Source organism: Urocitellus parryii, chromosome 15, assembly GCF_045843805.1.
Source record: "Urocitellus parryii isolate mUroPar1 chromosome 15, mUroPar1.hap1, whole genome shotgun sequence".
Lineage (NCBI taxonomy): Eukaryota > Metazoa > Chordata > Mammalia > Rodentia > Sciuridae > Urocitellus > Urocitellus parryii.
This window is the reverse complement of record NC_135545.1, coordinates 24738078-24752957: the sequence shown is the minus strand read 5'-3', so window position 1 is coordinate 24752957 and position 14880 is coordinate 24738078. Positions and strand designations below refer to the sequence as shown.

Below are 14880 nucleotides of genomic sequence, written 5' to 3'. Positions count from 1 at the left end.
TACTCAGAAGAGAAAGGAATTCTAAACTCTTTTAGAAATTAACCTTTCTTTCTCTTCTATTACCAATATAAAAATAAAGACAAGCAGTAAAAATTTAACTTATAGCTATTTTTGTGTCAGTTCATTTTCTTTTTCTGAGAAGTACCTATCAGTTACAGATAGAGCTTGTCAGACCTGATGGTGTTTGGAAAGCCTTGTGAGCTGCTTGGCTTGAGGTGATAACCAGTCCTCTTTGTGTAATAAAGCGTAGCAGATCAAGGGAGACTCATCATGTTCTAACTTCCTTCCTAAGTTGGGCCTCCTGAAAGTTCACTAGCATTAGATAATGTTATAGTCTGCTTTACTTCTTTAAAATACTCATTGTATTTTAAAGAAGTAAAGTTTTATTTCTACTTTACACTAATTTTAAATTGAGCAATATGACTATATGCATATTGATATTCATTTAATCCCAAGGTTCTATGATTTTGTGAAAAAAGCAAAAGTGACTACTGATAAATTCTAAAGGAGACAACTTATTCATCAAAATAAATCATAATACCCTACCATACTATAGAGATGAAGAAGATAAATAAAATATGCTTATCTTCAGAACTTTTTATGGATCATTTCTTTGGCAAATTGTAATTTTTTTCCCAAGGTAATTATGAAGTCTAATCTTTTTCTCTAAATCTACAGTGGGTTCCAGTCCTACAAGATTTCAACTATAAGGGTACACTCTGGGGCTTTGTACCATTTGTGCATGAAGAAAGACCAACTGAAATACCAATTCCAATTACCCTTCATATTGGAGACTACAACATGGATGGCTATCCGGATGCTCTCGCCATACTAAAGAACACATCTGGAAGGTAGGGAAATTAAATCAACTGAGAAATATTTATAGGATATCTTCACTATGGCAATTTATAACTGAACAGCACCTAAATATCATCGTCTTGTAGGTATAGATCATGATGCTCAGTTCTTATTTTCTTATTTGGTCCCCAAACTTCCTGGCTACTTAAAGTACCTATTCTTTTTCACAGATTCTTTTTTTTTTTTTTAAGAACAAAATAGATTAACTAATCTAAAGGAAAAACCTGGTTTTGATTCAATAAAACTTGATTTTTTAAAAGATACCAAAAAATTTACAAATTGCCATATATATATACATACATACTTTTTTTCTTTTTGAGAGAGAGAGAGAATTTTTTAATATTTATTTTTTAGTTTTCAGTGGACGCAATATCTTTATTTTATTTTGATGTGGTGCTGAGGTTTGAACCCAGCGCCTCACGCATGCCAGGAGAGTGCATTACCACTTGAGCCACATCCCCAGCCCACCCAATAATATTTTGAAACTGAATACCATGGTAGGTAAAAGCAGATTAACTACCATGGTTTCAGTATAAGTCCAACTACTTACTATCTTTGTGATCTTGGAGAGATTATTTAAACTCCTCAACTGTAAAATTCTACCTCTGGCACAACTGAGGTAAAAGAAAAGTAAACAAATCATTTAATAGGATTCTCTGCACATACTAATATTATTTTGCAATAGGTGTTACTTATTGTTTCTTTTCTTTTTTTTCTTTTTAGTTGTCAGTGGACCTTTTATTTATTTAAATGTGGTACTTCAAATCCAGGCAAGCACTCTACCATGAGCTATAACCCCAGCCCACCTTATTGTTTCTTATTTGGCAATGGCATTGAAAATTCCAGTATGATTATTGATATTATTTGTATATATAGAAGTTAGTGGATTTTTATCACCAATGATTTTGAATGCTACAGTCACTTTTTTTCTTTTAAGTAAACATATCATGTGGTTGAACCCATAATTAGCCTGAATCTTGATAGATACCATAAATGCCTATTGTAAATGTTAATATACTTTATTCTTTTATTTATCTTATAATAAGTTGTGTTCCCTGGCTCTTTTTGTTTCGTGCCTACCGTCATTTATCTCTTTATAGTTTGTTCTGAGCATTAATTAATTTGATGACCCCAGAATTAGTAATAACTCAGCTCCACATTCACTACCAAGCTCCTATTGTAATACAGTGCCCCAGGAAAAAAATCACACTTATTATTGCTTTCAATACCAGATAACATTGTCTAGAAATCCAGTTTTTAAAGAAACATATATTATAAATAAATATCCCTAAAATTTGTATAGATTATGAGGAATAGAAAAGATATGATATATATTAGAACCCTTTCTTACATGAATTTGCTTTAATCAAAAAATAGTTTATAATTTTTGACTGATTTCAAGACTGCTGTATTGCTGATAATTAGTACTGGGTTGATGTTTCTAATTTGAGGTGTTGCTACCTAGAGAAGTCTGTCTCCTTTTACAGATTTTGAAAATCAGTTAGAGAGCAACTATGTAGATGAAAACAAAACCTATAACATCTGTAAAAAGAGTATAAAAGAAATTAGGAAACCATGTTTAACTTGGTTTTTTGATTTTTATTACTTTAAGAAGATGGTTGTTTGGATTTCTATTTGTTTTCACTTTAATCTAAAGGCCTAATATGTTTTAAGATAACCTTTAAAATAATGTTACATTTAAAAGATCTTTATTAATGACGGTTTATGGAAGAAACAAACATGATCACAGATCCCCTGTTTTTCCTCTATTTCACCACAAACCAAAAGCTCTGGTTTCTTTCACCCTAGCTGTCCCATTGCTGCTCAGTTGCCTTTGCTTACCATCGTTTTCTATGCATAGTCATGTTGTTATTCTCTGAGCATATATTTTAAGAATATGACTTCTGATTTACTTTACTATTCCATTACACCTTCATCAGATACAACCAGGATGTTAGTATATTTAAGAAGTGTTATTGGTATTAATAAATTGTCATTCAGTGGATAAAATTGTACAGCAAACTTTATCTTCTAGTAGGTTTTATTAGATAGCCAAACCTAGAAGCATCTTTTAAAAAAAGAAAAAAAAATTCTTACCAGCAAAGAAGCAGTCTGATTATATCCAAAACCTCTTAAATGTCAAGTAAATAAATGGCCAAATACAGCATATTACCTATTATTTAATGCTGGGAAGAAAACAACTATAATTTCAATGTGATTTTATTATGTATAAGTTTTATAGGGTAGTATTATCTTTATATTAAAATATGAAAATAAACAAATCAGAAAACTGCTAATAGTACCTGGTAGTAACCTTATAGTCAGGACTCTAAAGTTTCAAAGTCCAAATCCTTTACCTTTCTTTGTAATAAAAATTTTGTAAAGAAGGGAATGCTGGATAAGCAAAAAGAACACATTTTTTTGCAGAGATTACAAATGACAGTATGGACGGTTAGTTACTCTGACAAAAGGAAAGGAGCAACTGAAAGACAAAATACAGAAGTTCTGTGAGCCTTGTAAAGGACAAAGCAAACATCTCTCCCTATATGATATAGCAGAAATTCCTCATTGAAACTGCTTTTTAGCCCAGTAGATTATTTGCAAGCATGTAGACTTTCATGTTATTTATTCAGAAACCAGAGGTTATATTTGAATATATTAGTGAGACACATTCAGGCCATTATATAAGAAGATGGAAAATGATCAGAATTAAACTGAGATTTTTTTATTGATTTTTTTTTAAAATAAATGACAGTGGAATGCATTACAATTCTTATTACACTTATATAGCACAATATTTCATATCTCTGGTTCTTTATAAAATAGGTTGACACCAATTCTTGTCTTCATACATGTACTTTGGATAATGATGTCTATCACATTTCACCATCCTTGCTGATCCCCTGCCTCCTCCCTTTCCTTCCCACCTCTTTGCCCTATCTAGAATTCATCTATTCCTCCCATGCTCCCCCTCCCTACCCCAATATGAATCAGCCTCCTTATATCAGAGAAAACATTTAGCATTTGATTTTTTGGGATTGGCTGACTTCACTTAGCATTCTGTTCTCCAATGCCATCCATTTACCTGCAAATGCCATGATTTTATTCTCTTTTATTGCTGAGTAAAATTCCATTGTGTATATATGCCACATTTTTTTTTATCCATTCATCCACGGAAGGGCATCTTTGTTGGCTCCACAGTTTAGCAATTGTGTATTGTCGCTGCTGTAAACATTGATGTGGCTGTGTCCCTGCAGTATGCTGTTTTTAAGTTTTTTGGGTATAGATTGAGGAGAGGGATATAGCTGGGTCAAATGGTGGTTCCATTCCCAGCTTTCCAAGGAATCTCCATACTGCTTTCCATATTGGCTGCACCAATTTCCATATTGGCTGCACCACCAGCAATGTATGAGTATACTTTTCCCCCATATCCTCTCCAACACTTATTGTTGTTTGTCTTCATAATAGCTGCCATTCTGACTGGAGTGAGATGAAATCTTAGAGTACTTTTGATTTTCATTTCTCTAATTGCTAGAGATGATGAACTGTTTTTCATATATTTGTTGATTGATTGTATATCCTCTTCTGAGAAATGTCTGTTCATTTCCTTGGCCCATTTGTTGAGTGGGTTATTTATTTATTTATTTATTTTGGTGCTTAGCTTTTTCAGTTATTTTCTATACCCTAGAGTTATTTTCTATAACCTGATGTGTGAGGAGTAAAAGTTTGCTCCCAGGATGGAGATTCTGTTCACTTCACAGATTGTTTCTTTTGCTGAAAAGAAATATTTTAGTTTGATTCCATCCCATTTATTGATTCTTGGTTTTAATTCTTGTGACAAGGGAGTCTTATTAAGGGAGTTGGGGCCTAATCCCACATGATGAAGATTAGGACCTACTTTTTCTTCTATTAGATGCAGAGTCTCTGGTTTAATTCCAAGGTCCTTGATTCACTTTGAGTTGAGTTTTGTGCATGGTGAGAGATAGGGGTTTAATTTCATTTTGTTTCATATGGATTTCCAGTTTTCCCAGCACCATTTGTGGAAGAGGCTATCTTTTCTCCAATGCATGTTTTTGGCACCTTTGTCTAATATAAGATAATTGTAATTTTGTGGGTTAGTCTCCTCTATTCTGTACCATTGGTTTACCAGTCTGTTTTAGTTCCAGTATCATACTGTTTTTGTTAGTATTGCTCTCTAGTATAGTTTAAGGACTGGTATAGTGATGCAACCTGTTTCACTCTTCCTGCTAAGGATTGCTTTAGCTATTCTGGGTCTCTTATTTTTCCAGATGAATTTCATGATTGCTTTTTCTGTTTCTATGAGGAATGCCATTTGATAAGAATTGCATTAAATCTGTATAGTGCTTTTGGTAGTACGGTCATTTTGATAGTATTAATTCTGCCTATTCAAGGGCAATGTAGATCTTTCCATCTTCTAACGTCTTCTTTAATTTCTTTCTTTAGGGTTCTGTAGTTTTCATTGTATAAATCTTTCACCTCTTTCCTTGATTCCCAAGTATCTTTTTTTTTTCCTGAGGTCATTGTAAATGGAATAGTTTTTTCCTTCTCAGAGGATTTGTCACTGATATACAGAAATTCCTTTTCATTTCCTTGCATGCACAAGGCCCTGGGTTCAATCCCCAGCACCACAAAAAAAAAAAAAAAAAATTCTTTTCATTTATGGGTGTTGACTTTATATCCTGCTACTTTGCTGAATTCATTTAGTAGTTCTAGAAATTTTCTGGTGGAGCTTTTTGGGTCTTCTAGGTATAGAATCACATCGTCAGCAAATAGTGCTAAATCCCTTTAATTTCTTTCATCTGTCTAATTGCTCTGGCCAGTGTTTCAAGAACTGTGTTGAATAGAAGTGGTGAAAGAGGGCATCCCTGACTTGTTCCAGTTTTTAGAGGGAGTGCCTTTAATTTTTCTTCATTTATGTTGATGTTGGCCTGAGACTTCGCATAGATAGCCTTTACAATGTTGAGATATGTTCCCGTTTTTTCTAGTTTTTCTAGTATTTTGAACATGAAAGGTTGCTGTATTTTGTCAAATGCTTTTTTTCTGCATCTATTGAGATGATCATATGATTCTGTTGATGTGATGAGTCTATTGATATGTCTATTACATTTATTGATTTCCATATGTTGAACCAACCTTGCATCCCTGAGATGACTCCCACTTGATCATGGTGCATAGTCTTTTTGATATGTTTTTGTATTTGATTTGCCAGAATTTTTATTGAGAATTTTTGCATCTATGTTCATTAGAGATATTGGTCTGAAGTTTTTTTTCTTTGATGTGTCTTTGCCTGGTTTGGGGATCAGGGTGATATTGGCCTCATAGAATGAGTTTGGAAGTGTTGCCTCTTTTTCTATTTCCTGAAATAAATTGTAGAGTATTGGTATTAGTTCTTCTTTAAAGAGCTTGTAGAACTCTGCTGTTACCATCCCATCCTGGGCTTTTCTTAGTTGGTAAGCTTCTGATGGTGTCTTCAGTTTCACACTTGATATTGGTATGTTTAAATTGTGTATATCTTCCTGATTCAATCTGGACAGATCGCTTATGACTTAAGAAATTTGTCAGTGCCTCCAATGTCTTATATTTTATTGGAGTATAAGTTTTCAAGATAATTTCTAATTATCCTCTGTATTTCTGTAGTGTCTATTGTGACATTACCTTTTTCATCAATATGCTGGTAATTTGAGTTTTCTCTCTCCTTCTCTTCATTAGCATAGCTAACAGTCTGTCAATTTCATTTATGTTTCTCAAAAAACTAACTTTTTGTTTTGTCAAATTTTTTCAATTGTTTCTTTTATTTCGATTTCATTGACTTCAGTTCTAATTTTAATTATTTCTTGCCTTCTACTGCTTTTGCTGCTGATTTGTTCTTCTTTTTCTAGGGCTTTGAGATGTAGTGTGAGGTCATTTATTTGTTACCTTTTTCTTCTTTTAAGGAATGAACTCCATGTAATGAATTTTCCCTCTTGGTACTGCTTTCATAGTGTACCAGAGATTTTTATATATTGTGTCTGTGTTCTTACTTTTTTAATTTCCTCCTTGATGTCTTCTGTAACCCATTGTTCATTCAGTAGCATATTGTTCAGTCTCCATGTAATGTAGGAATTTTTCTTCCTTATTTTATCATTGATTTCCAATTTGGAAATTTGGTCTCTTTATGCTATTCCATATTTCTTGAATGTTCTGCTCATGGTTTCTTACCATTATCACTGTGTGGTCTCTGTTCTTTTCAGGATCATATATTTTATCTTCATTACCTGATGTCATGACTTCCAAGTGCCTACTCTGTTGATGATGCTTTCATTTGAGCTTTTAATTTGGTTTATTGGTTCTTTCATTTTAAGGATTTCTTTTTTCTTTTTTTAGAACCTCTATCTTCCTGTTGAGGTGGTCTTTTGCTTCTTAGATTTGTTTCTGTAGCTCCTTGTCAAAGTAATCTTGCACTGCTTGTTTGTGCTCTTATATCTTCCTTGAGTTCACAGAACATTTTAACCATGTATATCCTGACCTCTTTCTCTGTCATTTTTTTCTGCTATGGCTGCCAATGATTCTAATGATGTGGTGTCTTCATTTGTTTGTGATTCTTTCTTCCCTTGTCTTTTTATGTTTCTTGTGTCTTCCTTCCTAGCTCTGTGGGACTGGGGTGTTAATGTTTTTACTCTATAGGTTTGTAGTGCTCTTGTAGGGTTCCAGGATCCGTCCTTTGTGGGGAAAGACAATGTTAACTGATCCCAATATTCATAATATATCACTTGTGAACAATTTGTTGTTATTAAGACATTTACAGTTTAATCTCAATGTATATAAATGTTGGATTCAATTATTATCTAAAATATTATCAGTAGTTTCATAAAAAGGTTTACAGTTTCTGATGGTGGACAATGAACTGTGTGGGGGGCATAGGACCATATTATATCTTAGGAAATATGAAAGAGAAATCTAATGAAGAGAGTAACAAGAGAATGAACAGGAAGTAATTTAGGGTAGACAAGTATGTGGGAAGAGAGTAGAATACATAAAACAAACACACATATGTATTTAGAAAAATACTGGATGTTAAAATAGTAAAAAATTTGGAGGGGGAAAGAACAATGAAAGAAGAAAAAAGAGAAAAAAACGGAAAAAAAGGTGAGGCATATACAACACCTCTATATTATATTATTCAGATGACTCAGTCCTCAAAATCCTATTTCATGCAAAGTTCTAGGTTCACATATGTTGGGGATGTGAGGGCCAGAGGATAGAGGGGTAGAAGAGAAAGAGGAAAAAAGAAACCAGGGTTTTTGCTAGTTTTAGAGATCCATTTTGTTTCTGTTTCTCTTCTCATCTAATAAGTGGGGTTGTCTGTTTTAAGCTGTTGTCTCTGCACTCAGGATGGTGTAGGTAACCAGAGTGGGAAGACTGATCCTGATGTAGGTTGTCTGGAAGTGGGGAGTGCCACCTGCCAGTCCCTGCAGGGAGACTGCACCTCACAGGTCTCTGTTTGGGATGGCTCGTCTGACTTGAGCACCCAATATTATCTCCCTCTCTTGCCTGGAGATTTCCCAGCTCCTGGTCTCTCTCTTAGGCTCCAAACTTTAGTCCCATCCCCTCTCACTTAGCCGTTCCCACCTGTAGGACCTCTCACACTCAGGCTCACACCAGGTGGGCAGCGCCCTGGTCCCACTGCACACCTGCCAAACTGGGAGCTGTTTTTGTATTGAGTTGTTGCTGTGCCCAGTTATCGACACTGGGGGGGCGGGAGATACTTGATACCTGGCCAGATGGAGATGGGATCTGAGAGCTTTCCCCACCAAATATGATTATCCAAGATGGAGTCAGTCTGATTTCAGGGCTGGGATATCTGGTGAGGTGGGGGGAGCCAGGCAATGGCGTTGTACTGTGGGTAGATAGTAACCGAGTTACCTGCGTGGGAGCGGAATGCACTCTGGAGTTCTACAGAGGTGCTAATAAGTGATTCTGCTAAGGTGCTTGCGAGCCATGCATAGGCTAGAACTGCGGGCTTTGAGTTTTGGCTGGCTGCCAGGGCCCTGAGTCCTACTCCAAAGCTGAGGCTCTCAGCCCTCCAGGGGGGTCACAGCACTGGTGATTTTTTTGCGGGAATAAGCTGTATAGGGATCCTCTTACACTCTCTGAGAATGCAGTATTCCAACTCCGTAAGACCTGGATCACAGAGCGACACAGGATGCTGCCTCCCTCTAGCCCACAATCTTGGAATCCCACAAACTGAGATTTGAGATTTTTCCAGAAAGTAATTGCTGGGCACTTCAACAGAAGTTACTTAATTGCCCGTTCAGTTATAATCTACATTTTCATATGCATTCTTGGCTTCATAATAATCACTTGCTTTACACTAATAACCCTGACTCAGCAAGAGAAGGTTACAGTATGATCTAGGTATTTTACTTTAAAGGTCAAGTAATGTATAGTATAGTGGCCTAGATCTATATGAACATTTCTAGCCAATTACTTTTCATTTTCACTATGAAATATACTAAAATAGTCTTCATTATCTCACTGATTTTATATTTTATCCCTTAAGTAGTTCATCATAATTTGAAATAACATTATTTGCCAACTTTTTCATAGAGGAGAAAAATGTAACTAGCAACAAAAGTAAAATATTGTCCATGCATATTCTGCCTAGGAATATTTGCTATTAGTTTCGCCAAGAAAATCTTGGTTTGCTCTCATATTCGATATTAGCATTTCCACATGTTCAGACATTACTAAGGATAGGCTAATTTTCACCTAACAACCTACCTCATTAAATCATTAACTTATCTTCAGTTAATAAGTAACTCTGAGTAAGTATATTAGCTGCAGTCACAAGTTATAGAAGACTAGGGAGTGTTTTAATATTTTTGCTCATAAAATTACAGGTGGGGGTATAGAATATTTTTCTCAAATGTTTTCTTCTCAGAATTAAAATGAAAATCATATTCATTTCATCATTGGGTTTAACAATGCTTTACTGCTTCCTAAGCAGTTATTATGAAGCTTACAGAAATATTCAATATGTTATTTTCTTTTAAATCAGTTTTTACAATGTAGAGCGTCTTTAAGGCTATTGACTTGATTTTACACTACTTCTGATTATATTATCTTATTCAGTAGCTTCTGAACCTCAAATGAGGAAGGATACTAAATTAATAATTGAAAAAAGGCAATTTCACCACTATGATAACAAAAACACTGACATGAATGAAATAAGTCTTTATCAAGTCTGATGAAAGAAATAAAAAAAGCAAACAATATTAGAAACATGAAGGAGTTATAACTATAGATTCAGAGAAAATTGAAGAAAGCAGCTTTATGGCAGAAAATTTAGCATATATGAATAATTATCAATAGTTTGATTATAGATGGATTGCTGGCAGACTATATTAGTGTTCAATACTAATTGCTGATAGAATAAATAAATGTTCATTACATCTCCCTTGGAATTTATAGACTCCTGCCAATGTTTTAGCCCACTGGAGTTTTCCCCTCATAACTAATGAGGGGATTATTTTTATTTTAATAAAGAATTAAGAATTTTAGTATACAATTTATTAGGGTAAAATAATAGGCATTCTTATTGCACAAAAAAATTATCCATAAATTCCAACTACTATTGATGCTGGAGTTGTTAATAAGTGAAGGTTAGCCAGTATAAGTTCTTCAATGATGAAACAGAATGAGTTATACAGGCTAACATTTCAAAACATATATCACCTTTATTTTCAATGATAAGATACATTTTTCCATGGCTATTTTATGGTTTTTATATTTAATTTCTTCCTATTTGCTTGCCTGAGGTATTTTCTTTTTTCTTTGTTTTGCATCCCTAGGATGAAACCCCACTTGATCGTGGTGCACTATCTTTTTGATATGTTTTTGTTTTCAATTTGCCAGAATTTTATTGAGGATTTTTGTATCTATGTTCATTAGAGATGTTGGTCTGAAGTTTTCTTTCCTTGATGTGTCTTTATCTGGCTTTGGAATCAGGGTGATATTAGCCTCATAGAATGAGTTTGGAAGTGTTCTCTCTTTTTCTATTTCATGGAATAATTCGAGGAGTATTGGTATTAGTTCTTCTTTATATAGAACTCAGCTGTGTATCCATTTGTTCCTGGGATTTTCTTGTTTGATAGGCTTCTGATGGCATCTTCTATTCATTTCTTGAAATTGATCTGTTTAGGCGCTGGGGTTGTATACAGCTCATAGTTAGAGCACTTGCCTCGGGAAAAAAAGAAATTTATCTGCTTAACATGTGTATATCATCCTCATTTCCTTTTGGGCAAACCATATGACTCCAGAAATTTGTTCATGCCTTCAATATTTTCTATTTTATTGGAGTACAAATTTTCAAAATAATTTCTCATTATCTTCTGTATTTCTGTAGTGTCCGTTCTCTTTGTTAGCATGACTAAAGTACCTACTTCTTGTCAACTTTTTCAATTGTTTCTTTTGTTTCAGTTTCATTGATTTCAGCTCTAATTTTAATTATTTCCAGTGTTCTGTTGCTTTTCGTTTTTATTTGTTCTTCTTTTTCTAGGACTTTAAGATGTAATGTTAGTCATTTATTTGTTGACTTTTTCTTCTTTTAAGGAAAGAACTCCGTGCAATGACCTCTTAGTGTCTCACAGTGTCCTTGAGATTTTGATATGTTGTGTCGGTGCTCTTATTTACCTCTAAGATTTTTTAATCTCCTCTTTGATGTCTTTTACAACCCATTGTTCATTCAGTGCCCTATTATTTAGTCTCCAGGTGTTGGAGTACCTTCTATTTTTTATTTTATCATTAATTTCTAATTTCACTCCATTAAGATCTGATAGAATGTATGGTAGTATCTCTATGATTTTTTTTTTGTATTTGTTAAGAGTTGGTTTGTGTGGCATAATATATGGTCTATTTTAGAGGAGGATCCATGTGCTGCTGAGAAGAAAATGAATTCCCTCATTGATGGCTGAAATATTCTATATAGGTCTGTTAAGTCTAAGTTATTGATTCTGTTACTGAGTTCTACAGTTTTTGTTTGTTTGTTTAACTTTTGTTTGGAAGATCTATCCAGTGGTGAAAGAGGATTGTTAAAGTCACCCAGAATTATTGTGTTGTGGTCTCTTTAACTCTTGAACTTGTTTATTTGATGAATGTAGATGCTCCATTATTTGTGCATATATATTTATAATTGTTGTATTGCTGATGTGGGGTTCTCTTAAGCAGTATGAAATGTCCTTCTTTATCCCTTTTGATTAACTTTGGCTTAAAGTCTACTTTATTTGCTATGAGGATGGAAACCCCTGCTCGTTTCCACAGTCCAAGTGAATGGTATGATTTTTCCCAACCTTTCACCTTCAGTGTCTTTTCCTATGAGATGAGTCTCTTGAAGGCAGCATATTGTTGGGTGTTTTTTAAAATTCCATTCTGCCACTCTATGTCTTTTGATTGGGAAGTTTAGGCTATAAATATTCAGGGTTATTATCGAGCCATGATTTGTATTCCCTATCATATTTGTTTATTTTTAGTCTTTAACTTGACTTGGTTTTTTCCTTTGATTAGTATTTCCTTTACTGTAACACCACCCTCTGCTGATTTTCATTGTTGTTTTTCATTACCTCAGAATATTTTGCTGAGGATGTTCTGTAGCGCAGGCTTTCTAATTGGTATGATTTTTAACTTTTGCTTATCAAGGAAGGTTTTTATTTCATCATCAAATTAAAGCTTAATTTTGCTGGAAGTAAGATTCTTGGTTGACATTCATTTTCTTTCAGAGTTTGGTATATGTTATTCCAGAATCTTCTAACTCTCAGGGTCTGGGTCTAATTGGTTTCCCCGTATATGTAACCAGATTCCTTTCTCTTGTGGCTTTTAAAATTTTCTCCTTATTCTGTATACTAGATATTTTTATTATAATGTGCTTTGGTGTGTATCTGTTGTGATTTTATACATTTGGTGTCCTGTAAGCCTCTTGTATTTGATTTTCCAATTCATTTTTCATGTTTGTAAAATTTTCTGTTATTATTTCATTGTATAGATTGTTCATTCCTTTGGTTTGTAACTCTGTGCCTTCCTCTATCCTAGTAATTCTTAAGTTTGATCTTTTTATGTTATCTCATAATTCTTGAATGTTCTCCTCATGATTTCTTACCATCTTCACTGTGTAGTCAACATTCTTTTCAAGATTATATTTTTTGTCTTCATTGACTGAAGTCCTGTCTTCCATGTGATCTAATCTTTTGGTTATCCTTTCTATTGAGCTTTATATTTGGTTAATTTCTTTCATTTCAAGGATTTCTGTTTGTTTGGTTTTTTTTTTCCAGCACCTCTATCCCCTCTTATTGAAATAATCATTTTCTTCCTGTATTTGCTTATGTAGCTCTTTATCAAAATGATCTTTTTGCTGCCTGTATTTGCTCTCTTATATCATCCTTTAATTCACAGAAAATTTTAATCATGTACATTCTGAACTCCTTCTGTCATTTCTTCTGTGTGCTGGCCATGGATTCCAGTAATGTAATATCTTGGTTTGTTGATGCACTTTCTTCCCTTGTTTTTTCACATTGTTTGTATGTCTTCCCTTGTAGCACTGTGGATCTGAGGTGTTACAGTTTTTACTCTCTAGGTTTATAGTGTCCCTGTGTGTTCCAGTACCTCTCCTTTTAGGGGGGAGAACAATGAACAGATCCCAATACAAACAATATACAACCTTAAACCAAATAGTTGCTATTAAGATGTTAATAGTTTTGTCACAATATTCAGAAATGGCAAGTTCAGTTATTATCTATAATATAAACAGTAGTTTTGCAAAAGGGTCTACAGTTTCTGATGGTGGACAAAGAACCAGGGGTGAGGTGTAGGATGAGATGTTGAGGAGGTTGGAAGTAAGGATACAGAATTACTAGATCTTAGAAAGCGAGAAAGAGGAATATAAAGAAGTTGGTTAGTAGCAGGAAAAAAGAAAGAAGGTGATTTTGGAGAGACATTTAAGTGGGAAGACAGGTAAAAAAAAATATATATATATATATATATATATGTGTGTGTGTGTGTGTGTGTGTGTGTGTGTGTGTGTGTATAAACAAAAGTAAAAACTGTAAAAATAGTAAATAAAAGAATATACAGTACCACTATAATATACTATTCAGACTTCCCAGTCCTCAGTTGCCTAATTCCTGAAAAGTACTTGGTTTCACGAATGTTATAGATGTGAAGACAGGAGAAGAGAGGAAAAAAAATTGTTTGAAGGAAGGTACAGGGATGGTTTTTTTGGAGATCAGTATCTTTCCAGCTTCCCTTTTCATCCAGTAGGTGAGGTTGTCTGTTGTTTGCTGTTATCTTCACTCTCAGGATGGTAAATGTTATTAGAGTGGGAGGGTTGGTCCAAGAATCTCCTTTGGGAGATGTGAGCACCTAGTCTTATCTCCTGTAGACCTTGCAATTCCTCATCTCTAAACTGTATCTCACTCACCCCCTCCCTTTCTACTTCCCAATCAGGAACATTTCTTCACAGAGGTCATGTGGGCTGTGCTCTGGGGACTGCATACCTGTTACTGAGAGTTGTTTTATATTGCGCAATTCAGGACCCAGATTTGCAAGCTACAGTCTGGCCCCATAGCTGCAAGCACTGTGCCGAGTTAGTGGCTACAGTGGAAAGGGGGATGTTGAGGACTTTCTGTACCTTGATATTGCTTCTAAGCCCCAGCCAGTGTTCCAACTTGGGAGTTGCCCCAAATAAAAATGGCAGTAAAGCCATTGCAAAATGGAGGTGGCTGCTTTCAGTGAAGGGTTGTAGAGTCAGGTAGGTGGGCCCGAATAGTGGTGTTGAGAGGCGTGTTCAGAAATACAACTCTGGCATGCAGTATTGCGGTGGTAGCTATCTCCAGACCCAGTGAAGTGTCCCCGGATGCAGGCTACCATGTGTAGGGGACTGTGACAGTGGTTGTAGTGCTCCAAGATGGAGGCGACCAGAGGAGTCCCACATTGGTAGATGGGGGTCCACATGGGAGTGGCAGCCGGAGTTCT

At 34.8% G+C, this 14880-nt stretch overlaps 1 protein-coding gene across 1 annotated transcript in view; it reads left to right on the top strand.

Moving 5' to 3' along the window:
• The window catches only part of Itfg1 (integrin alpha FG-GAP repeat containing 1), a 270277-nt gene that overhangs the window by 125060 nt on the left and 130337 nt on the right, over positions 1 to 14880 (top strand). Inside the window, exon 10 of the mRNA XM_026406884.2 lies at positions 679 to 851. Coding sequence (XP_026262669.2) covers positions 679 to 851 — 173 coding nt within the window. The remainder of the gene's footprint in view (positions 1 to 678; positions 852 to 14880) is intronic.